General features: G+C 51.1%; 3 protein-coding genes across 3 annotated transcripts; 1 reads left to right on the top strand and 2 right to left on the bottom strand.

Moving 5' to 3' along the window:
* Positions 1–174: 174 nt before the first annotated feature.
* COCSUDRAFT_31146 (putative uracil phosphoribosyl transferase) lies at positions 175–4,382 on the bottom strand. The gene is made up of 11 exons (XM_005643738.1): positions 4,085–4,382; positions 3,906–3,967; positions 3,702–3,771; positions 3,499–3,566; positions 3,030–3,220; positions 2,675–2,812; positions 2,290–2,488; positions 1,790–1,983; positions 1,170–1,296; positions 864–1,026; positions 175–617 (listed from the first exon to the last, which is right to left on the bottom strand). The coding sequence occupies exons 1-11, from the start codon at positions 4,251–4,253 to the stop codon at positions 580–582; spliced, it is 1,419 nt and encodes a 472-aa protein (XP_005643795.1). The 5' UTR covers positions 4,254–4,382; the 3' UTR covers positions 175–579.
* Positions 4,383–4,505: 123 nt separating this feature from the next.
* On the top strand, positions 4,506–6,977 carry COCSUDRAFT_25771 (R-SNARE protein, VAMP72-family). The gene is made up of 6 exons (XM_005643737.1): positions 4,506–4,615; positions 4,752–4,871; positions 5,098–5,236; positions 5,480–5,558; positions 5,833–5,937; positions 6,177–6,977. The coding sequence occupies exons 1-6, from the start codon at positions 4,549–4,551 to the stop codon at positions 6,330–6,332; spliced, it is 666 nt and encodes a 221-aa protein (XP_005643794.1). The 5' UTR covers positions 4,506–4,548; the 3' UTR covers positions 6,333–6,977.
* A 145-nt stretch (positions 6,978–7,122) lies between these two features.
* COCSUDRAFT_44621 (Clc chloride channel) lies at positions 7,123–15,524 on the bottom strand (the record flags this gene model as incomplete). The annotated part of the gene is made up of 21 exons (XM_005643736.1): positions 7,123–7,260; positions 7,464–7,602; positions 7,924–8,057; positions 8,429–8,592; positions 8,750–8,879; positions 9,048–9,260; positions 9,380–9,462; positions 10,137–10,314; positions 10,602–10,785; positions 11,134–11,411; positions 11,660–11,886; positions 12,144–12,354; positions 12,578–12,784; positions 12,876–13,086; positions 13,377–13,565; positions 13,787–13,964; positions 14,053–14,168; positions 14,333–14,502; positions 14,754–14,875; positions 14,969–15,161; positions 15,522–15,524. The coding sequence occupies 21 exons, from the start codon at positions 15,522–15,524 to the stop codon at positions 7,123–7,125; spliced, it is 3,468 nt and encodes a 1,155-aa protein (XP_005643793.1).
* Between the last annotated feature and the right edge of the window lie 5,975 nt (positions 15,525–21,499).

Here is a 21,499-nt window from a genome sequence, read left to right as displayed (position 1 = left end):
CGGTTCTAGTTCATCAATGTGTTGAATGATATGACTTTTCTTCCATTTTATTATCAGACATCATACATGAACGTAAAAACGACGGTATCCAACGACTAAATAAATAACAAATGCAGTTTGCCAGCTTTCTCACGTGGTTCTTTAAGGGGCACCCCTTGGAGCAATTCTGCATGTGCTAAGATAGATTACAATTTCAAGAGTTGTTCGTCAGACAGCTGCCTAATTTATGTCATGCGTGGTGACTGGCAAGTCACACTGAACTCACCACAGAACTCAATAAGCAACGCCTGATTTACTCAAAGAGGTTTTAAAGCAAGCTAAACACAAACATGCAGTTTGCCCAATGGTCAGAACAACACAAACCAGATTTTGCAGACTGGCTGATGAGCCCTGGATTTCATCCATCGCAGCGGGGCCTGATGCAATTCTGTCAGTATACAAACATGCCTGGTACATAGCGCTGCACACTCTCTTAAAATTACATCTCTCACACTTGCAAGTAAGCTGCGGTGCTTTGCTAATCTCCTGACTGCAATTCTCTTATTCAGAGCTGCTCCTACCTAATCTCGACTCCTGGCCTTAATCGCAGAAATACAGGTCGCCAAACTCGCCAACCCCTGTACAGGAAACAAATGCAATATCATCATTATGTACCTACTCTTGCAGCGCTGAGCTGGACTGCCACCAAGCAGATGCCAAACATGGTTAGTTCGCTGCGGGTGCCCATACATCATGAATGGCGCTTTCAAGGGGGAGACAGCATTCAGAATCTTCCAGCAGCAAATCGATATTCCTCCAGACTCCAACAGGATTAAAAACACAACCACGACTGCAGCCAAACAAACACATAGTTAATGACTCACCTGGGACAACTTGGAAGGTTGACTCATCGATGCCCTCATCGATTTCTGAGGTGATGACTTTGACGCGGGGGAACTTCCTGCACACCATGTGGATGCCCTCCGGCGCTGCTATGAGGCTCAGAAACAGGATCTTTCCCTCATCCACCCCCTTTGACAGCACCACCTGTCGGCAGCGCACGCAGCAATCAGGCATCCGTACTGGAAACCAGGTGCAGATGGGTAAATGGTCTATAATAATCCCTTCCATTATTGGAATATGGGAAAAATCTGTCTCACTTGCAAGGGAGCTCAAGAAAGGGAGTGTACCTGGATGGCCCTGACGGCGGAGTTGCCTGTGGCCAGAATGGGGTCCATGACCAGGACGTGGCGCTCTGCTATGTCTGCCGGCAGCTTCTCGTAGATCAGCTCCTTCTCCATCACATGGTCCCCCACTCTGCAAACACAACATGCTCCCTTATTATTATTACACGCTTATTCCAGCCCTCAGGGCTAGGTGCGTTGCAGCAACCTCTCAATAATTCCCTTCCAGTCTTCCTGTCTTGACATTTTCTCCACCAATGGCATGTCAACCCCATGGAATCCAGGTCATCCCTCACGCAATCATTCCAGGACTTGCTCCCTTATAAATCACCCCAAACACCCAAGTTCTCTGCGCAGCAAATGATTGACAGATTCAGAGCATTGCTGCAAATATCTCACAAGCTCAGAGCATTGTGCCTGCTTGTTGAGATCTTGTCACATACCCAGCATGACTCATAGACCACCTGTATTCCCAAGGGGCCTGGTGTAAATTTTTGCCGTTTTGTCATCTCCTGAACAAGTGGCCGAGATGCATAGCGAGCGTACAGAAAGGCTCTCATTGCGCCGTTCTGTCATCTCCTAAACAGGGGGCAGAGATGCATGGCAAGCGTGCAGAAGGCGGTCACCTGTGCACCAGGATCTTGCCGATCTTGATGCCCTTGCAGCAGGCGCGCAGGGCATTCTCCATGCTCTCCCCGCTGCGGATGATGGACACGCCGCACAGCTTCTTGGCAAAGTCAACGCCGATGTATGGGTGCTTTGTCCCCGTCACCACGCACTTCTCCGTAAACGGCAGGTGCCCCAGGCCGTGCTCCACCACCTGCACCAAGTTCAAGCCACTCCAGCCGGCTCTCGTTCGCCATCAACTTTAGTTGCCGTTCCTGGCTTGAAGGAACACTCCCAGGATTGGGTCAAGTTGCAAGTCTGCAGTGTTGCTTGCTCGCAGAATAAGTCAATGGGACATCGATGCATCTCTGATGTGCTGACTGCGTGCATGATATTGCAACTCAAGATGTCCAATATACTTCCTCTGCTCCTCTCCCCCATCCCACGCAACCATGATAGGACAGGGAAGAGGAAACTGACAAGAGTATACCGGACATCTCAGGTGAGGACAGGGGCGCACCAGGCGCAGGAGGCGGTCTGCGTAGAAGACAAAGTCAGCCTTGGAGGTGGTGCGGTCGCGGATGAGGGTGTGCATGCCACGGATCTGGAAGTTGCTGGGGATGACCTCCAGGTTGTGGTACAGGCGCTGCAGCTCCGGCTGCCGCAGCTTCATCTTTATGTGCTCCGTGATCAGATCGATCGCCACCTCATTTTCCATCCTGCCCGCCATGTCAGCTCCCACATCAGCATGCCATCTCACCACCATCTCTTTTGCAGCACAGCTGTTGCATGGTATGAAATGAGAAGAGACAGCAGTCACAGTCCCTTCTGAATTCGAATGAAGACACAGCAATCACAGATGAAAAGGAGCAAGGGACTGGGGGACTGGAAGAAGTCATGCACACCTGCCCCAAGGGATGATGATGTCAGCATGTTTTCTGCTGGGTGCCACAAAGGTGTCGAAGGCTGGTTTCACAAATTTTGTGTACTGCTCAATGACACCGGCAATGTCCCTCCCCCTCAGTGCCACGTCCCGCTGTATTCTGCACCACAGACACGCATGTCTCAGCGGAATGACCTTCTGCCAGGGCAAAAGATGCCTCAGAGAGCCCACGATGCTTTCCTTGTGAGCAGCGAGCCATAAGCCGCAATTTTAGCCACATGCTGTGTTTTACAGAGCTGCCCAATTGTGCTTCCATTAATCCCACTGACTTTGGATGCGATGCGAGTCTGCCAGGGAGTGCCTGGGCTGCTGCGCACCTTCTGGCAAGCCGCAGATCGTCGTCTGTGTCCACGAATATCTTCATGTTGAGCAGCGAGCGGATCTCTTCTATGTGCAGCACGAGGATGCCCTCTACGATGACCACATCTGCCGGCTCCACCCTCCTCACCTCTGCAGACCGCTCGTGCAATGTGAAGTCATAGATCGGCACATCCACTGCCCTCATGTTCTGCGAAGCACATTTGTGGCGGTCCTTTACCCCTGCTTGAACGCTGGGAACCAAGACTAGGAGACAGGCTGTGCCTGTATTGCCCTCACATCAGGCTTGAAGAAAGGAGGAGATCTTTGCGATGACTTGTTGGGAGATTATCACATTCTCTGACTGACTATGTACGTCATAGCCATTGGCAGGGCAATGCAACTTTGTGCCACGAAGTTTGCAGCTGCCTCTCGCAATTGTGGGGTCTGGGCTGGCAACAAGGGAATGTTGGGTGGTGCAGGGCTCACCTTCAAGTCATCAAGGCACTTCACAACCGCATCATTGTCGATCGAGTTTGGGTGATCAAAGTTGTACGCTGCAATATTGAACCACAGACGAGGAGGTCAGGAAAACAGTGAGACCTGTGTAAGGCAAATTTTGTTGACAGCAGCAACTGGCGACAAGTTGTTGGCAGACTGCTTAGCCAGGCGATATCTGCCAGGGAGCTTACATCCGACATCTGCCAGCTCCTCTTCAGTCAACCCTCTGTAGAATGAGTCCTGACTGAGCATCACCACGCACTGCAGCACCATCATTGTTCATTTATACTTCAGCGTCGGCAGTAAAAACAGGAATACCCAGCTAAAAAGCTCGGTAGGATGAGCCCACTGATATTAAACGACTTAAGGGAACATTTTTATTCGATGTCACCCACTTGATCATGAAGGCGCTGCATAATTTTGTCGCACACGGTCGTCTTGCCTGACGCCGTGCCACCTGCAGCAGGGGCCTGCAGATTCAGTCTCAAAGGGCAGGAAGCGAAACGTGCAAATGCAATATAAAAGAGCAATTATGAGCATCTAAAGTAGCCATATGCAAAGGAAATTGACGGACCAGCAACGCCGATGAAGAATGGCTGTGCCCGCCCCCTTGTACTGCGTTGCCGGCTGCTACGAGATCCTCGGAGTTCCTCGGTGTCCGAAAGGTCAAGTGAGCCGCCATTTGGACATGTGATGTGAAGGCCATTGACTGTCTCTGTTATCTTCCCTATACTACTGGTCATCTCAAGGACACAATCGGGTCACACAGGCCCTTCAGAGCGGCTCGTAAGTCTTGCTGTGCGACACGTAGTACTTATTCGCATGTCTACTTCACTTAATTATAAATATAATAGAGGATAATTGCACGCTAGCGACGATCTTTGGCAAAATGATGCATGCTGAGCTGTGAACTCTATAGCGCGCAGCTGTTCGACGGCGTTTCTGGGCATACTCCTCGTTTCGGTGTATCGGAGCGTTTCCTCGGCCAGCTTGCAAATTTGGGTTGGGTGTGGTCCTGTCGTTGGTTTCACAGCAATCATGCCGCTCATCTACGCTTTCGTGTCGAGAGGGACCACTGTCTTGGCGGACTACACAACTTACACCGGTGAACACATGCCACATCTACCTCGCGGTTCTGGCCTTGTAGAAGCTTGAAAACAGTCTGAACAATCATTTCAAGAAAAAGTAGCCGTTAGTATTCGCGAGCTTATTAATTGAATCATTTTACATGACTTGCGCAGGCAACTTTGCAACTGTTGCTATTCAGTGCTTGGATAAGCTAAACACTTCTTCTGCAAATTCCAAGGTCGCTTTCAATTGCGATCACCACACCTTCAACTACCTTGTCGACGGGGGCTACAGTGCGTGCCTTGAAATTTCTCCTAAAAGAAAATACTGATGTTCTGAGCAGTGGACCTCACGGCGGTCAACTGAGGATTCATACATATTTTGATGTATCTCCTGTTATAGAAGAATTAGGATGGCTAGTTGCACCAATGGCCAGTGCGCCCTGTGCCCCCATAAAATAAACATGTCATAGGATGCCTGTCGAGTAAATCTGAATCTGTATGGTGCTTTCTGCTGCAGCATACTTGGTAGTGGCGGACGAGAAGTTCGGACGTCAGATACCCTTCGCGTTCTTGGACAAGGTCAAGGCTGAATTTGCCGAGAAGCATGCAGAGTCCAGCCGCACACTCCATGCCCACAGCCTGGACAAAATCTTTGGGTAAGGCATCTGATCTCCTCTTTCGTTGCACAATCAACGCATTATGCGCAGCACATGCAGAGCAGCATGCTCTAGTGCACCTGGTAGAGGAATACATTGTGGTGAATCACGATACTTTGGCAAGGATGGCAGAGTATGCTCGCACTGCAGCACATGAGGAGCTTCACGCCAAAGTTTACCTTAAGACACAGGCTGGAAATGTCAGCATGGGAAGAGCATGCGTCACAAAGTGTTGCTGTACAGGCCCCGGCTAAAGTACTGGATGGACTACTGCCAAGAGCACCCGGATGAGATGAACAAGATTGCGTCCGTGCAGAAGAAGGTGAGTTCCACTCATGTGCCCCATGTTGTGTGAGCAATTTCACTGCCTATGCATGATGGGGTGGTGTCCTGTTCTGCTTGCGTCTTGCTATGGTCAATGTGCTCATCATGTTTGGTGTTTTGAGTGCCCCTTGCGTCAGGTCACAAAGCTGCTGTCTTCAGTCAGTGGTGACTACTAGTTGCTCTTTTTTATTTCTGTGCAGGCAACGATGATGCTGGCTGTCTAATTTCTTGCATGTCAGTAGTTGACGGCCTTTGACAACATGCTGCTGTAGGTGGACGAGGTGAAGAACATCATGGTGGACAACATTGAGAAGGTGCTGGAGCGCGGCGAAAAGATCGAGCTGCTCGTGGACAAGACAGATAACCTGCGCTTCCAGGTGCGCATTCCTCTGCTGTACAGCTGGCAACCTTGGTGATGGCCTGCGTGCCACTTGCTGTCCAATTAAGTAGAGACTCTCGGGGATTTCAGGACACCAGAAGCCTAGGCTGCATGTCAGTGATTTGCCAAAAAGTTTTGTATGTTGCAGAAGATGCCCACAATGCATGTCTGCAGGCAGAAGCAAGGTGTATGTGAAACAGATGCAGGGCTGAATAGGATCTTGGGTCCTGACTGCAGGCTGACAGGTTCCACAAGACAGGGCGCCAGCTGCGCAGCAAGATGTGGTGGCAAAACATGAAGATGAAGCTCATCATTGCGGCTGTGGTGGTTGTGCTTGCCTTTATCATCTTCCTCATGGCATGCTTCAGCGGCAGGAACTGCCTCAAGCACTGAGGCTCAGGATACAACAAATGCAGCACGCCCAGTTGAATTGTCAGTGTCAAGTATTTATTTCTGGGCCGCTACGTGCGTGAGGTGGCAGCAGTACGAGGCAGAGTGGCTTCCATCTGGAACGCATGAGGCCTCCTCGGGCTGTTGCAAGGGTTGTTGATGTTGCATCATGTCTGTCTCATCAGAAAATCTCCCAGACTGCAATATTGTCTTTCTTTTGGTCTCTTGTCCTTTCTTGTGGAAGCTCTGGGTTTTTAGATGCTGTGCCGTGTATCATAGAATCATAGAAGCTATGGCAGGATCCCCCTTGCACTTGGATGGAACCTCACTCATGCACAGCAGCCTTTCTTATTTGGCCGGCATGTTATAGACAGAACTCTACAACTAGAACACTGTTGGGGTCAGTTCCCAGCAAAGAATTAGATCTGGTTGGTTTACCGCTGACCTCGAGCCAGATTCCAGCAGTGAGTCAGAATTGCGTCAGTGCAATTGTGATTGGTTCTGCACTGTCTTGGTTTGGCTACCACCCATGGAAGTCCAAGATCAATTGTGAGGATTGATGCTGTATACAATCATAGCAACTTGCCCTCAATATTTGTGAGCATTGAATTTGTTCTGGAGGCTAATGTCTCAATAATCCAGTCTTATAAATTCAGCATAGTGCCAGTGCCCCTTGCATATGCGGCTTCCTCCTGATTGGCAACACCCACATGTTGCCTGCCAATCCTGTCTACTATTGTACAGTACGGTGCACGCGTGAGAGAGAGTTCTCTGCGAAAAAGTGCTGAAGCCTTCATCCGCGCGACTTTTTGATGCTGGCAATGCTCTTCAGAACTAGCTCGACCATGCCCGCCGCATTTGTGGGTGCATGATAGAAACTTTGCATCACGGTGATCGACGCATCAAGCGCCACTGCATAATGCCACCATCCCTGGCAAGCCACCCACATCAGACATCACATCATCATGTACCTCTGAAAAAAGCATCTCTCACGCATCGCATGCATGAGCTGTCCACAGGTCGGCAGAAATTTAAACAGCATCAGGGATGATCGCCGATTTCTCCTGTCCGCAGATATGACTGACACCATACGTTCTTCATATGAAGCCTCCAAACAGATATCAGGGGGCTCACCTGTGGGATTATGACAGCCTCCATGGGGTGCAGCACAAAAGCGATAGGGGAGGCGAGATTATATAGGGGGAACGCATTGCTTGTGCAGTGATCCAGAGGGTCCACTGCTGACTGTACTGTTTCATTCTCTCCCTCAATCCTGCATGCACATAATGGCTTTGATTTAACCCTTCTCAAACCATGCCATGCATGAATTGCCACCCATTTTGTTTGCATCCTGTGATATTATCCTCAATAATGAGAGATTGACATCTAGCTGGACGGGCAAAGGACCCACGCAATTGACAGCATCTATCTCAACCCTCAGTAAACAATTTAAGCTGGGCTTGCGTGCAAGCTCAGCTGAGTGCTCTGCAGTCTCAAGGGTCTCATTAGGAGGCATGCAAAGGAAGGCAGATGACAGCTGGCCACTTTGCTGCCTGCACACAGTAGAAGGCAGACAGTGTGGCGAAGGCCACACCTGTACAGAAATGGCGTGTCGGTGGGAGGGAACAGCACAAACAGCTTGCGCCCCACGACTTGGCCCAGGTAGCCATGAGCAGCGCCGGCATCGTAGTGCAGCCGCGTCACTGTCCCCGGCGGGCCCATGAACACCTGCATTTCATGTTAAATCAGGCGGTTGGAGCCCGTGTTTAATCTTTCTTCCTTCCTTCAGTCACTTCTGCCCTGCCATAGGAATTGACAGGCGTGTGCATTTCAAAAAGGTCCATGGCAACACTGTCAATATGAGATTCGTTCAGTACTAATGGCGCTTTTGTTAGCATTCTGCAGACTCGAGATCTCCAGAGCTGCACATTACATTCTGCAATCATATTGCGAGTGTCCATGCAAAGCTTAAAATCTGCTTCAACACTGGGGGAAACTGCCTGGGTAGCAATGGACTTGCACGGGGTTCTTTTACAGTGGGCCCCCTCTAGATCACGTACAGCTTGCCTGTGTTGTTTTCATTGATACAAGCCGCGCACCTTCTTGAGGTTGCGGCTGATACCAGACCAGGCGCCTGATGTATCTGCCTGAGGTAGTGCCTCAGATTTCTGTGATGCTCTCCCCAGAAGTGTCGCCTCCAAAGCACACAGGATCTCTGTGCTCTGGTCCACGCCGCACAGAAACTCCGGCCCAGGACAATCATCTGCATGGACATACTGGTCTTGTTTCTTGCCGCCAGCGTTTTTACCACTGCTTTGCATGAGTAGAGGAGAGATGATGGGTGCACTGAAGGAGAATAATCCAAATATTGAATGAAGCTGTCCAGCAGATACATGAACCTGGTGCATTGCTGACATTACCTGCCAACTTTGGGTGCTGGGAGAACGCTCTCCAGCCATTCAGATAGAAAGGGGAGGAGCAACCGGAAGTGGACGCATCGTTCTGTGACTGCGCTCTGTCTCTGAGCTCCTCCAAGGTTGACGGCAGACTCTGCAAGCCATGCCAGCAATGCTGGTGATCTCCCAGAAGTGATACTGATTTTAGTGCTGCAGTGAGTGCACTAGCAGACAAGGCAAACCATACAAGAATCCGTGGGCATTTAGATGCGACGGTGAATGGGTGGACCTTAAGACTGCAAAACCAGGTGGCATGGCGCACCTTAACGTAGTCAATGTAGGTTCCCAATGAAGTGTCGCGTGTTTGCAGCATTCCTGGTCCAGACTTCAAGTCTGCGCGCCTGGCAGGTGCTCTGTCGTTCACCTTGACCGGCGAATGGCCGTATCTCTGTTTGAAGAACTCAAAATTCCACTTTTGTACAGCTGGCCAGTTCTTAAATGCGTCTGTGATGATGATCGGACGACCTCCATCTTCCTGCCAGCGCATAGAGTGGAAGTTAGTAAAGAATTAGAGACTTTGAGCCACGGCAAGATATTTCCACCCCACAACCGAAGGATCCTGTAATGCCGCTGCCAACAAAAGAAGACACGTACCAAGCAGGCAATCACATCTGCTGCTACAGTGCTGAATCTTTCAATGTTACACCTCGCCTTAGGTACAATCTTTTCAAATCCATCTGCGTCTACATAGGCTGCGATGTAGTCTGCTGAATTAACGAGTCGTAGGAAAGACTCGTGTTCAGGTGTATTTCGCGACTGACGGAACGGTTCATACATTGTCAAAAGATATATTGAAAGACTTCAATCGATTAGTGACAAAAGAAGAGTGTAGCCATTGGGGAAATATACCTCGGATAGCTAACGGGCCGTAACGCCGACCTCGACAAAAATCCAAGATTGGCTGCATGTGCCATCTGCGCCCAAATTCTTTCACCAAGCAATCTTGGACTAATCCTCGCCAACTTTATATCACAAGAATGACGAACATTAACCGCCTGGAAGCAACTAGCATAAAGGAAAGGAATGGCAGTCAAGGTAATTGCGCCTTGAGTCGCCTTCAGACCATGGTTCAAATTGACGCCCAAGGTTGAGACCCGCAGGCGCCTATATATAGCCTAGCCAGGCATCTGCAAAGAATACTTCAAGAGTGAGAGTCTAGTGATCAATTCTTGGTGAAAATCAATTTTAATTAAATACGCAGAAAACAGCACTAGAAGTGCACTCTGATCAGGAATTCAATCGTCATTTATGCAGAAGAAGCACTCATACTAGCTGCTGCAAGCATATTGCAAGCGTCCAATTCAGGGATGTCTTTGTTGCTGCTTGCTCAACTGCTAAAATCCATGCTCACGGGCATTGTCAAGAGCATTGAGCGACTGCTGCCTGCGCTCCGCCAGTTCCACATCCAGAGTTCCTGGGTGCTGCTCCTTATCATCGCAAATATCTTGTCCATTTGACGGGAGAGTCTCCCTTTGGCCGGCTTTGTGCTTGCGCAGGTTTGCCAGGCATGCATTGTCATAGACAAGGTCCTGCAGCCCACATGCACATCCCATTCGCGCATGATGTTCTGTGTTCCCTGGTCCTTCTTAGGCGACAGTGTTGCATACACCTGATCAGTGGACAGGAATCATCCAAGGCACAGGTACGAAAGTTTATTTCTCATCGCTGCAATCACACTGGAGACTCCAAGAGCTGGAACCACCTATTTAAATCCACCCACATGACAGAAGATGCTCAAATATGCTTTGGATGCCCCTGAAGGTTTGCTGAGCCAGCTCTTGCAGAGCCATCACGAAAGCAATCAATGGTAGGGTACCTTGCGGGTGATGAAACCGATGGCGCGGGGGTCAGGGGGAGCGACGAGAATGTGGTGCAGGCCCATCTGGCGAAACAGCGACAGTGCACGCGTCAAGCTGGCCCCCTGCTGCACCAGCAGTGGCGCCCGGAACATGAAAGGGCGCAGGTTGAGGTAGCGCCCCACACACGACTGGCCCACATCTCTGCTCACAGCAATGCTCAGGGTGAGAGCTGTTGTCCCTCGCCCAGTCATACCAAGCATGGTGTTGCAGTGCAGGAGCCCTATTTCCTGAGTGGCTGGCCCACATGGCCGAGCCAACATGGAGTGCCAAGCTTGCCCTACAGATAATGTGCGTGAAGGAAGAAATAAGAAACACCACACTGTAATAAAATTGGCCACAGACACTCTTGTGCAGCAAGGGCACGGGTGGAAAGCTACGTGCTCCCACATTCTCTGAGGCCAACGCGTTTGTTTACGCAAAGCAGCACTCCGCAGGAGATTATGCAGAAATCATGTGGAGTGCAGATCACTAAAATAATGGACAAATTACCTGAGAATGGCGGCCTGGTCCTCCGGCGAGTCAGCCTTGAAGGGGCGCTGCTCAAAGCTGACCAACAGTGCCAGCAGCTCCTCAGTGTCCTCGGGCAACCCAGTACTGCTTCTGCTGTGCCCCGGAGCATTTAATATCTCAGCGGCGACAAGGCCCTCACAGAAGCCGATGCGGTGCTGCAGCATCTTGAGCATGGCCTTGCGCTCTATGACCCCCAGCACATGGAACTCTGCGCCCGGCTGCGCTGCCTGCTCCACCTCCTCTGTCACAGGGAACGCCTGCAGAATGACCCATTACTGTTACATGACAGCATTGACTAACTGGGGGATGGTCATACAGGCCACAAGTGCAAGCACCGTCGTCTGTGGTTCATAGCTTATTCCCTATGTATTGACAGACACCTATACGACAACTGTGCATACCACCTACCACTTCACCTCAGCCTCTTACGCATGACAATGCCTTGCATTGTGGCAATGGCAATAATGCTGGAGCAAAGACATGTCTGGTCAAGGGAGGGGTGCACCTGGAATGAGGTGGACTGCAGCACATGGAGGAGCTCTGTGATGGCAACCACAGGTGGCAGTGCTGTCACGCCGGTGGCCATGACGTCAGCAGCAGTAAGCTGATTAGTTACCGAGCTGACAGAGGCTGATGTCATTGGTTCAGGAAGGAAGGGGACGCAGGCCAAGTCCAGGTACGCCTCAAAGATGCCCCGATTGAAGCGGTCTGCTACCACCTTGGCGCAAAACACTGCACATCACACCCAAACTCCGTAAAGAAGGGCTGTTCTGCTTGTGCCAAATTTAAAGAAGCAAGGCATCCTGGCTCCTTTCTGAGATCCCTGCAGTCTGACTTGCCACCCCAGCAATCAAGCACATGCAACTACATATGAATAGCTCTGGCCTGAAACTTCTCCTGCCCACTGCTCTCCTGCGAACAATTCGAACGATGTGGAACTTGGCAGGATATTATGGCATAAAGGATCTTTGAAGGAACTTGAAATCAACCTGCTATGGTGACGGGGACAACAAGTACCCAGGCGCCCGTGCTCTCAACAGCAATGAGCACAGCTGAGGCCTTGTAGCGGACGCAGCCGCTCAAAAAAGCTGCTGCGCCAATGACAGCATATGTTGACAGGGACACTGTGGCGGCGTCATCAATGGTGGCAGCGAGTGAGGCGATGCCATGGCCCACTAGAAGACCGCACGCTGCGCCAAACTGCAACCCAAAAGAAAGCTCTTACCACGGCACACATTTGTGTTGTATTGTACAATATTATATATATATATCATTATATTGTATGTTGTACATTTATGTTGTAGGAGTAAATGTGGGATGGGATTTCCCCTGCACAACAGGCTGCTGATCAAGCATGAATGATGCGGCACATAACATAGGTAGAGGAAAATCAGAACAGTTAAGGGTCCTTCAGAAAAATTACATGAAGACAGCGGCTTGCCTGCAGCACTGGGGTAATTACGCCGAGAGAGGCGCCTGCGCCGTAGGTGAGGGTCAGCATAGCGAACGTGAGAGCGCCGTAGAGTGCGGCGGTCGGGGCGTCCAGGAGGGAACGCCCCAGACCGCGCGCGCTGCCTTGGCTCAAGCCTACCAGATTTTTTAGCATCAAGCGTGGGGGCCGCATGAACACCTGCGCACACAGAAGCTTGCAACAAAACTGTGATATTTGCTTCAGGTCAATAATCCCAAATATGACAAAAAAGAAGGAGAAGAAGACACACCTGCCCGTAAACGCTGTACTGTCCGGCCGGGCACCACAGCTGTGGGTATGGGTGGTAGCGCGCAAGGGTGACGATGTTGGAGGGCAGGGGCTCGGGGAAAAGCACCGCCTGCTGCTCTGGTGTAGGCACGGGGCTGCAAGGGGAGCCGTAAGAGACACCAAACCACAGCGTGCCTGTTACTACGGCAAGCCCCACCACCTCCAGGGTGCGCCTGCATGAACATCAAGGATGGTCGTCTGGAACGTTCCCCACCTCCATCTGGTGCTCTTTTCCGGCGTGCACACAATCCGAAATGTCACTTATGCAGACACAATACACCATACTCAACATTCTATGCAAAGATGCAACAGCTCATGCAAGAAGCATGCTGGGCAGCTGGCTTTGCAAAGGATGATAGACTTGTAGCCTTTACTGCAAAATTGGTCATGGCTGGCACCCTGAAGAGGCACCTGCTGGCATACACAAATCCAGACACTGACTGCGGCGGAAGAGAAAAAACACCTGAATCGGGACGTGGAAGGAATAAACCGCTTGCGCAACGCGTAGACCAAGTGCGAGTTGAGCGCGACAAACAGTGAGCCCAGCGCCCCAATTGCACATGCCATTGCGACCACTATCGGGAGCTCCCAAAGACGGACGTAAAAGAGACCCAGTACATCTGCTGTCGAGGTGTCCAGCAGAGAGAATAACCTGCACACAAAATGATAAGTAATGCACCGATCAGCACCTCACAATTGACATGCCTCTATTTGCCCAGCAAATCTGCTACTAATTCAGGCGCACGATGCGAGCTTAACATCGCTGACATTGCTAAGAGAAGATGCACGGTACAGTGTGACGTAGGCGTGGCGTTGATTCACTCCCATGCTGTGGTCGCAACAACAGTGGACTCATGGTGGGCTGCCCCTTACCTTGTATTCCCCATAACCGAGCCGGTGTTGTAGGCTGCAGAGAGCAGGTTGAAAATGAGAATGGCAACACAATTGGCTGCGAGCGCCTTGTAATAAGTTGGAGCGCCTAGATTGGCCGCACTCTCCTCCGCAATGAAGACCATTCCTGACACTGGGGCTGCAAATGCCACCGCCATACCTGACCAAGATATTTATTTGTCAGGAAAATGTCCAGAGCATCATGCATGGATATTTACTAGAGGTCATGGACCCCACAGTGCTCGCACCGGCAGCTGCACCAATGGCAGAAAAATTCCGGTGGTCAAAGTCATTGCGAAAGAAGCCACCCCAGCTTCGTGGCAGCTTCACTTCAAATCGGCCTCGCAGCAGCTTTGTGAGGGACCTGTGCTATAACATAGACACCCAGCAATTGCGTGAGTGCCATGGCCGTTGTTGCTATGAATTGGGCTCAGCACAGAACATCGCGTTGAAGGAGTGCCTTATTCTAGCTTGTGAAAGCACTGTTCTGTAAAAAGGGAAAAGGAAAACACCTGAATGCTGACTCACCTGGATCCAGCAGATGCAAAACCGCCACCCACAACGGCCCCAATGTGAACAAAGGGCGCTTCTCCCTCCGCTATGAGCCCAGCTGACAGCACAAACAATGCGCTCACGAGCTTGCCCACCAATGTGCGCAGTGACAGCAGCCCTGGGCTGTGCACGCCATTGAAATACGCCTGCAGGACAGCACATGGACAACAGTCCTGTTCACAGAGGACAGATGGGAATTTTGCAAGTGCCACTGAAGGCAGATCTTGTAAGGTAGCAGAAAGTCAGCAGGCAATTTTCAGAGAACAGCTGGCGAAAAAAGGGCTGCCATTGAGCATCATCTGGGAATGAAGTTGTCTGTAGCTGTAATCAAGATGATTTCTACTTGTTGCAAGGTGTAATTGTTGTACTACATGGCAGCATGAATGGAGATGTGCACCTTTATCTCAGACATTCCAGAGCCCGCAGCAGCAGGCGCCCAAAAAGCAACAATTGCACCCGCGCAAACAGCATAGGCGGCTGATAGACCAACATACAGAAAATATGGCCGCCAGAAACCCCCTGCACGCCGAGACTCCAGACTGAAAGACACCATCTGCCATGGCAATCAAGGGAGGTTTTAAGGCATGGTAAGTAATGACAGTGCTCTAGGACCTGTGCTTGCAATGAGGCGCTCAGTGGCCTTGATCTTGACCAAGTTCAGGCCTGCAATGCCCAGGTTGAGGATCATTGACAGAGCTGCCACTGAGGTGCCAATGCAGAGCACCAATAGCCATCGCCACCGCTGCACGCAGGCAGCCTCTGCCTTCCTCTGGCGCTTGCGCACTTCCCTCTCCAGATCTGTGTCCTGCACCGTGCAAGGCACAGTTCACTGACAAGATCACTGTAGAAAAGGTATTTTCTTGGCCTCAACAGCCAAGCGGCAAGCTGCCTTCCAAACGTTGCCAGCTGACATGCAAGGCAATGTCCCCAGATACCTGAGGCTTTAATGCGATGCAAATCAGTGCACCATTGTTTCCCGATCTAGGTGAGGTTGAGCAGAACCTTGAAAGAAAAATCATAGGACTGGTAATCGGTCATCATGTGCAATCGAGCCCGAAGTCTTTCTTCCTCTTCCTGCTTCAATTTCCAAGAAGCGTGTAAGTATCTCTTGTGATTGCTGCAGAAGCTTGAATACGGCATGCAGCAGATCAACGTTCGCGCGCACCATTTCGCCGAGAAAGCCACCTGCTGCTTAGATAAACGTGCAATTTATTTCAAGCACAGGTAAGCCCCAGTGACATTGCTGCTTGCGACGAGAGCGTTGATGAGGATCGGCATTGACGGATAACCATTGACACTCTAAAACATATTAATAAGATATTATTTGATTCTTAAGCATTCTAGTCGTTCAATAATATTTGATTTTGTATGTTCAGTCGAAGTAACTCTGTTCAAAAGGTAATTTCCTCAGGAATTCTGGCAATCCATGATCTGCCAGGCGTCCAGTCGATGTCCAGTCAGCAGCTCTGAAACAGAATTGAGACGATCAGGGTGTCTCCCCACTAAAACAGAAGAGAACGATTGTGCACTTAGTTACTAACATACGACTCATAAAGGTGGATGAGAAGGGTGCACACTCTTAAGGCGCCCACAGCTCCTCGAAATACACGCTACTGAATGCTTTCCTTGGCCATCCTTCGGTAAGGCAGAGGGATACTGGCATGACGGGGTGCCTCTTGGCATGTCTAAGCTCTGGGACGCCCTCAAGCCATCGTCGTCAGACAGAGGGCGATGATGAGGTCGTCCAAGTGTCTGATGAGGACAGTGGATCTCAGGATCCAAACGTTAAGAGGCCCAGGACTTCAAAGACACGACTCGGTGAGCAACTTTTCAGTTGCTGCATGTTGAAAATCAACGTGGTGAAGCGCGAACGCAACAATGCATCACCACTGTATAAACTGGCAAGCATTCCTTTCTGGCAGTCATCATCTTGACAAACATACGGGACATGGGCCTCGGTTGCCGCTCACATTATCCTTACATGAACTAAAAATAACTATGTGGAAGAGAGACACTAAGTCGGCGAAAGATACGCACGCAAAAAGAAGGCTCTTAAAAGACGAACAAGACTTTTGCTGGCAAACATGGGATTATACCCCGCCATAAGGCTCAATCAAGATCAAAACTTCCTTAATTCTAAATGCGGTTGGTTTATGAATGCATTTCTGTCCTGAAATCATCCAGTGTGCCTGCAGCTGCAATTGAAAAAGGCCAGAAGAAGCAGCGCCAGGTGGAGGTGGATGACCACTGCTCGGTCTGGACCTGCAACTCCTGCACCTTCATAAATGGGAATGTCCCTGCTTGTGAGGTCTGCCGAGCTGCTCGCCCTCAGCAAGGTAATTGCCCAGCACAATTTAAACATGGAAGTCTGGCCACACCATGCAGAATGATTGCCCCATTCCGGCAAGGACTCCCATAACCACTCCAGGGCCGCTGACTGATGGGGGAAATATGGACCTGTGGCAGCTGCTCATTCATTGACATTCAATGCTGGAATTGCAGGTTCAGCAGACGCTTGGGAGTGTTTGCAATGCACCTTTGTGAATGACGCAGAGCTGCTCAACTGCGAGCTCTGCATAGCGTCCAAGGGCAGCACTGCCAAGGATGCTGATTGCGAAGTCGTGCACATTGATGCGGAGGCTCCTTCCTCAAAGGTGCCCCACAGAACATACTGGCCAAACAGTCGATTATCTGGAGTTTTTCATTTACATGTCGGATCTATTATCCCATTGACTTTCATTGCCTTATTGTGTCCACCAGTAGATCACGCAGAGCATAAGCGCTGGTCACATGACTGGAGTCCAGAGGCAGATGCAAATGAATGCAGGAAGTGGTGGCCAATGATGGATCGGATGCTGGTCCAAGCAGTGGGCTCACGAGCACGGACATGTACATCCTGGACGCTTGTGGCTGCCGGCACAGCAGGTACAGCTGCTGTTCCAATGCTCTCAGCTCGCAATGTGCACCCTTTTGTTTTATACTTTTGCAGAGGGCACTTTGACAGTACACAGAAATTCATGGTCTCTTGCAGCGCAATGTGGCAGGACTTTCTCATTATTCTGTTGCATTCTTGCGACTGTGGGCATGTACACTGGACTATGTCAGCAGCTAATGACAGTGAATGCTGCATTGCATGTGAAGCATGAGAATTTGCTGACTGGACCAAACCATGCAGTTTGATGTAACTGATGGAAAGGGCTCGAATGCGAGTTGTGAGACATCTGTATGCTGCAGGGGTGTGCTGGAGGACAGTGTGGGCGCCCTGCAAGCCAGCCTGCCTATCAACCTAGGAGCGCTGCTAGGCCACATCCATTGCCCTGCGCAGTCCTGCCGCAGGCCACTGTCGCGCAATGATCTGTGCAACCTCATGCACCCAGCAGCTCTGAAGAAGGTACTTTATCGATCCTCCGCACCTCCTGCACAGCAAATCCGACATTCAACAACCTGAAGCATGTTTATGCATATGACATCGCCAGATCATGTCAAGCCCGGCTGTCTGAAGTCTCACTGCAGTACTAGGATAATGCGTGACCTAAACTGATCGCTAAATGCAATCGTTTTCACTTTCCTGCGTTGGAAGATGAAGAAGCTGACTGCAGTGTCTGCTGTGCAAAATTTATCTAGGTCTTTTTCTGACCCTGGCTGTTGGAGAGGAAATAAGAGGTGAGATTCTTGGTGCAGATGGATGGGCGCATCTGCATGGCGGCATTGCGCGAGGCAGCAATCCTGGCGCGCCGCTCGCGCGACAACCTGCAGGACTTTGGGGCGGTACCGCTGCAGTGCCCGCTGTGCCCTGACCGCCCCGACATGCCAATGGTCGCCGCTGTAGCCAATCTGAAAGTCGCTGAATTGCACGCGGCACTCAGGTGAGAGCCTTTCAAGTAGGTGACATTTCTTTCACGATTGCGCACATGCTTAAGGAAGCCAAGCTGTGACGGTGCTGCTCGAATGTTATCTATCACAAGCAATCAGCTATTCGTGCATATACAGCACAAACTTGTTTCTGCACACTATGCCAGTGTCCTCAAATGGTGGATCCAAGTCTGGTTCCCTTGAATGACAAAGCAGAGATTCCACCTCTGTAAAGAAACCGTCTTTTGTCTCTTGGTGAGTAGCTCATGTGTGTCAATGCAGAACCCGCAGTGTGGCGAGCCCTCCTAGAAAACTTGCGGACGCGGCTGCCCAGCTAAAAGGCCTATGCTTTGAAGCAGCCCACATCTGCCTTGTCTGTCCAGCTGGCATCAGCCGCAACGGTGGCGAGGTGTGTGGATTCACCTCTCACTTGGGCGAAAGAACTGTTTAATTGGGCCATTCCAGCATCACCTTTTCACCAGAGAATGACAGACACAATGACAACCATGCCGTTTCAAGCTTGGGCTGTGGCGCAGATCATATCCACTGGCACAGTGGAGGATCCCAGGCTTGGGTCGGGAGCCGCTATTACTGGCGGCGCCGTGGGCACCTCGGGACAGGCCGCAGCGGCAGAGAAGGAGCGATGCGTGCGGCTGTGCAACCTCATCTACCGGCTGCACTGCAAGCTCACCGTTGACCAGCGCATGCCTGGTCAGCGCATGCTGTATATTACCTCACCACCCAAGAGTGTCTTTGGGCTCTACTGTGCATTGAGAGGACCCCACAGTTTTTAGTTTTACCCACGAGCAGCTCCAATATATAGGCCTCTAGGGGTGTTGCCTGATGGTAGCGTGAACATGCACGATGAGTGAGTGCGTTTGTGCAGGCGTTTCATCAGAATCCAAGAAGGTGGCGTCACCAAAAGCGAGGAAGGGCGGCACAAGCTCCGGCACCGGCTATGGCGGCGACACGCTCTTCCAAAAAGGCAGCGGCGGTGCGACAGCTGCTGCGGCCCAGCGGCAGAACGATGTTGACGCCGCCATGACTCGCCTGCTGGCGGACATCCGCGCATGCCTGGTGCACGCTTTGACTGCTCCCCAAGGGGTGTCTTCACGTTGCCTATTCTATTTCCCGTTCTCTGCAGGGAACGATGTGGGACCTCTGGCTTGCACGGCTTTTTTGCACCACAAGAGAGACGTTTTGATTTGAGTTTGACCCAACGTTCGTTTTTTTGTGAGGGGTTCAGGGTTCAAGGTGAACACAAGATCCTGCATGAAACCCCACAAAAACCATTTTTACACGAGTAGCTGAAATCTCAAGGTCTTCATTGTGGCTGAGTGTGGGGTCCTGATGTGGCTTGTACAGGACATGGGACCAGGGAGGAGGTCCGGGCTGCCGGTGGGCATGTGCGCGCTGGTGCAGGCGTCCTGCCTGGGCGCGTCCATGCGGCGACTGCTGCAGAACGACTCGCTGATGGACATCGGCTCGCGCCGCGCCCTCTATCTTGAACTCATCCAACTGCTGCGCAAGCTGGGTGCGCAGAAACGCAGCACTCCCCTGTACAGCTCTTTAACAGCAAATTCACAATTCACAGAACGCATGAAAACCAACCTGGTAGCGCATTTGGCTGTTTTGTGCAGCATCAACATATAGTACTAAAAGTGTTTCTGGCCAATTTCCACAACCAAGTTTGGTAAGTCCAAAAAGCAACTGTCAACAAGCACCCCTGACACCATTGATAGACGTGCGGATTGATCACGAGCGCACTGTGTCACTTTATAGCTGCATCAGAACACTCGAGTCCGTAACATTGACTGATGCGTGGCAGGCGCGCACATGGAGCTTCTGCCGGTGCTGCAGCAGCCTGCAGACCATGACGAGGCGCTGGCGGCATTCGGCTGGCAACGGGGTGGCGCGGCCGCCGCGCCATCTTCCTCAGCCGCGGCACCGAGCCCCATGGACGCACTCACCACACTCAACACCCAGTGCACCATCTTCAAACGCAGCGCCCAGGACCTCGGTGGGTCCCTGTTGGTGCTCAATTGTTTTAGCAGAGCTGGCCTTGCCAGTTACGCATGCCAGCAATCAGCATTGACCTGAAGTTTCCTAAGCATGCATGTTTAATTCTCATTTTATCAAGGCATTGTAAGGCTACCGAGCAGCCTCCTGCCAAAGGAGATTAGTCTGCAGTGCAAACAGTAGCGGCATTGGCAGGGTGGGATTGTGACAGCACATGGCAGCTGGACTAACTGATGTCAGATGTACCAACAAGGTTGGCATTCTGGGAGACCGTACTGCAGTGCAAACAGGCTTTGTGCAGCCTCCCCGGGCCATTTTTAAACGAGTGACGGTGTGTTGTGCAGCTGGTGATGGGGAGGAGAGCAGCATGGAGGCCCTGTCAGTTGCGCTGGAGATTGCGTCCACCTACGAGCAGCTGAGCGAAAGCGTGGCCATGTTCAGGTCCACTGTCGCCGGCGTGCCTGCTTCTGAAGAGCAAGGTGAGGCTGATGCAGGCCTGATGTACATTAATGGTGACTTTCTGTTGACACACTGCTTGCATGCATGGCTTTCTGCGTGCTTAAAGGCGAGAGTGCATTGCGCCCTTCGTAAAGTCTTTGCTTATGGGAAACCTTGCAATTGTAGCGCAAAATGATAAGCTCTTGTGCAAGTCGTGCAGAAGGAGCCTCTCCAGGGCGCGCAGAGGAGCAGTCGGTTCTGGAGAAGAGGTGAGCCACATTGATGATGAGCGCCTGTTGCATTCAATGGCTGACCGACGCAAGTGGGGTCTTGTTAGGAACAGTATCCCCCTAGCAGCAAGGTTGCCTGTTTTTGTGGAGCTACCTGCCGACTAGTCAGGTTTCATATCGATAGCCACTTCTTCCACTGTGATTGGTCAGGTACACGGACACCATGTTGGGCCTCAGATTCAGGGACCATGCACTGATTGATGGCGGCGACTTCTACTTCCGCAAAGCTGCAGGGCAGGAGAAAGGAGGTAAGGCAGCTTGTCCGAAACATCCTCTCTTTTTATGCAGTACCCCAAAACATCAAAGATTGTCAAGTTTTCACCTATGACAAATTGCATCTGCAATAAGTAGAACAGACCTTCCTGTGACCTTAACCCCAGTGAGAGATATGACCCTTGTATTCTGTCTCAGCTTCTTGTTGTGATTATTGAGCAGGTGGGGCGGCGTGGCTGCGGAGGATAGTGCAGGAGCAGAGCTCCCTGGCGACGTGCCTGCCTGTGGCCTGGAGTACATCCATCTTCCTGGCTGTCGACTCATCCCACGT

The sequence above is a fragment of the Coccomyxa subellipsoidea genome (assembly GCF_000258705.1).
Source record: "Coccomyxa subellipsoidea C-169, whole genome shotgun sequence".
Lineage (NCBI taxonomy): Eukaryota > Viridiplantae > Chlorophyta > Trebouxiophyceae > Coccomyxaceae > Coccomyxa > Coccomyxa subellipsoidea.
The sequence above is the reverse complement of the archived record's forward strand: the minus strand, read 5'-3'. Positions and strand labels throughout refer to the sequence as shown.

What these genes read in the sequence shown, in the direction of transcription:
- COCSUDRAFT_31146 (XM_005643738.1), bottom strand. Translation starts at nt 4,253, where the DNA reads ATGACCAGTAGTATAGGGAAGATAACAGAGACAGTCAATGGCCTTCAC. An exon ending in CAGACCGCCTCCTGCGCCTG is followed by an intron (nt 1,984 to 2,289) that starts GTGCGCCCCTGT and finishes AACTTGGTGCAG; the next exon opens with GTGGTGGAGCACGGCCTGGG. An exon ending in AACCTTCCAAGTTGTCCCAG is followed by an intron (nt 618 to 863) that starts GTGAGTCATTAA and finishes TTTCCTGTACAG; the next exon opens with GGGTTGGCGAGTTTGGCGAC.
- COCSUDRAFT_25771 (XM_005643737.1), top strand. Translation starts at nt 4,549, where the DNA reads ATGCCGCTCATCTACGCTTTCGTGTCGAGAGGGACCACTGTCTTGGCG. An exon ending in AGCCTGGACAAAATCTTTGG is followed by an intron (nt 5,237 to 5,479) that starts GTAAGGCATCTG and finishes GTTGCTGTACAG; the next exon opens with GCCCCGGCTAAAGTACTGGA. An exon ending in CAGATAACCTGCGCTTCCAG is followed by an intron (nt 5,938 to 6,176) that starts GTGCGCATTCCT and finishes TCCTGACTGCAG; the next exon opens with GCTGACAGGTTCCACAAGAC.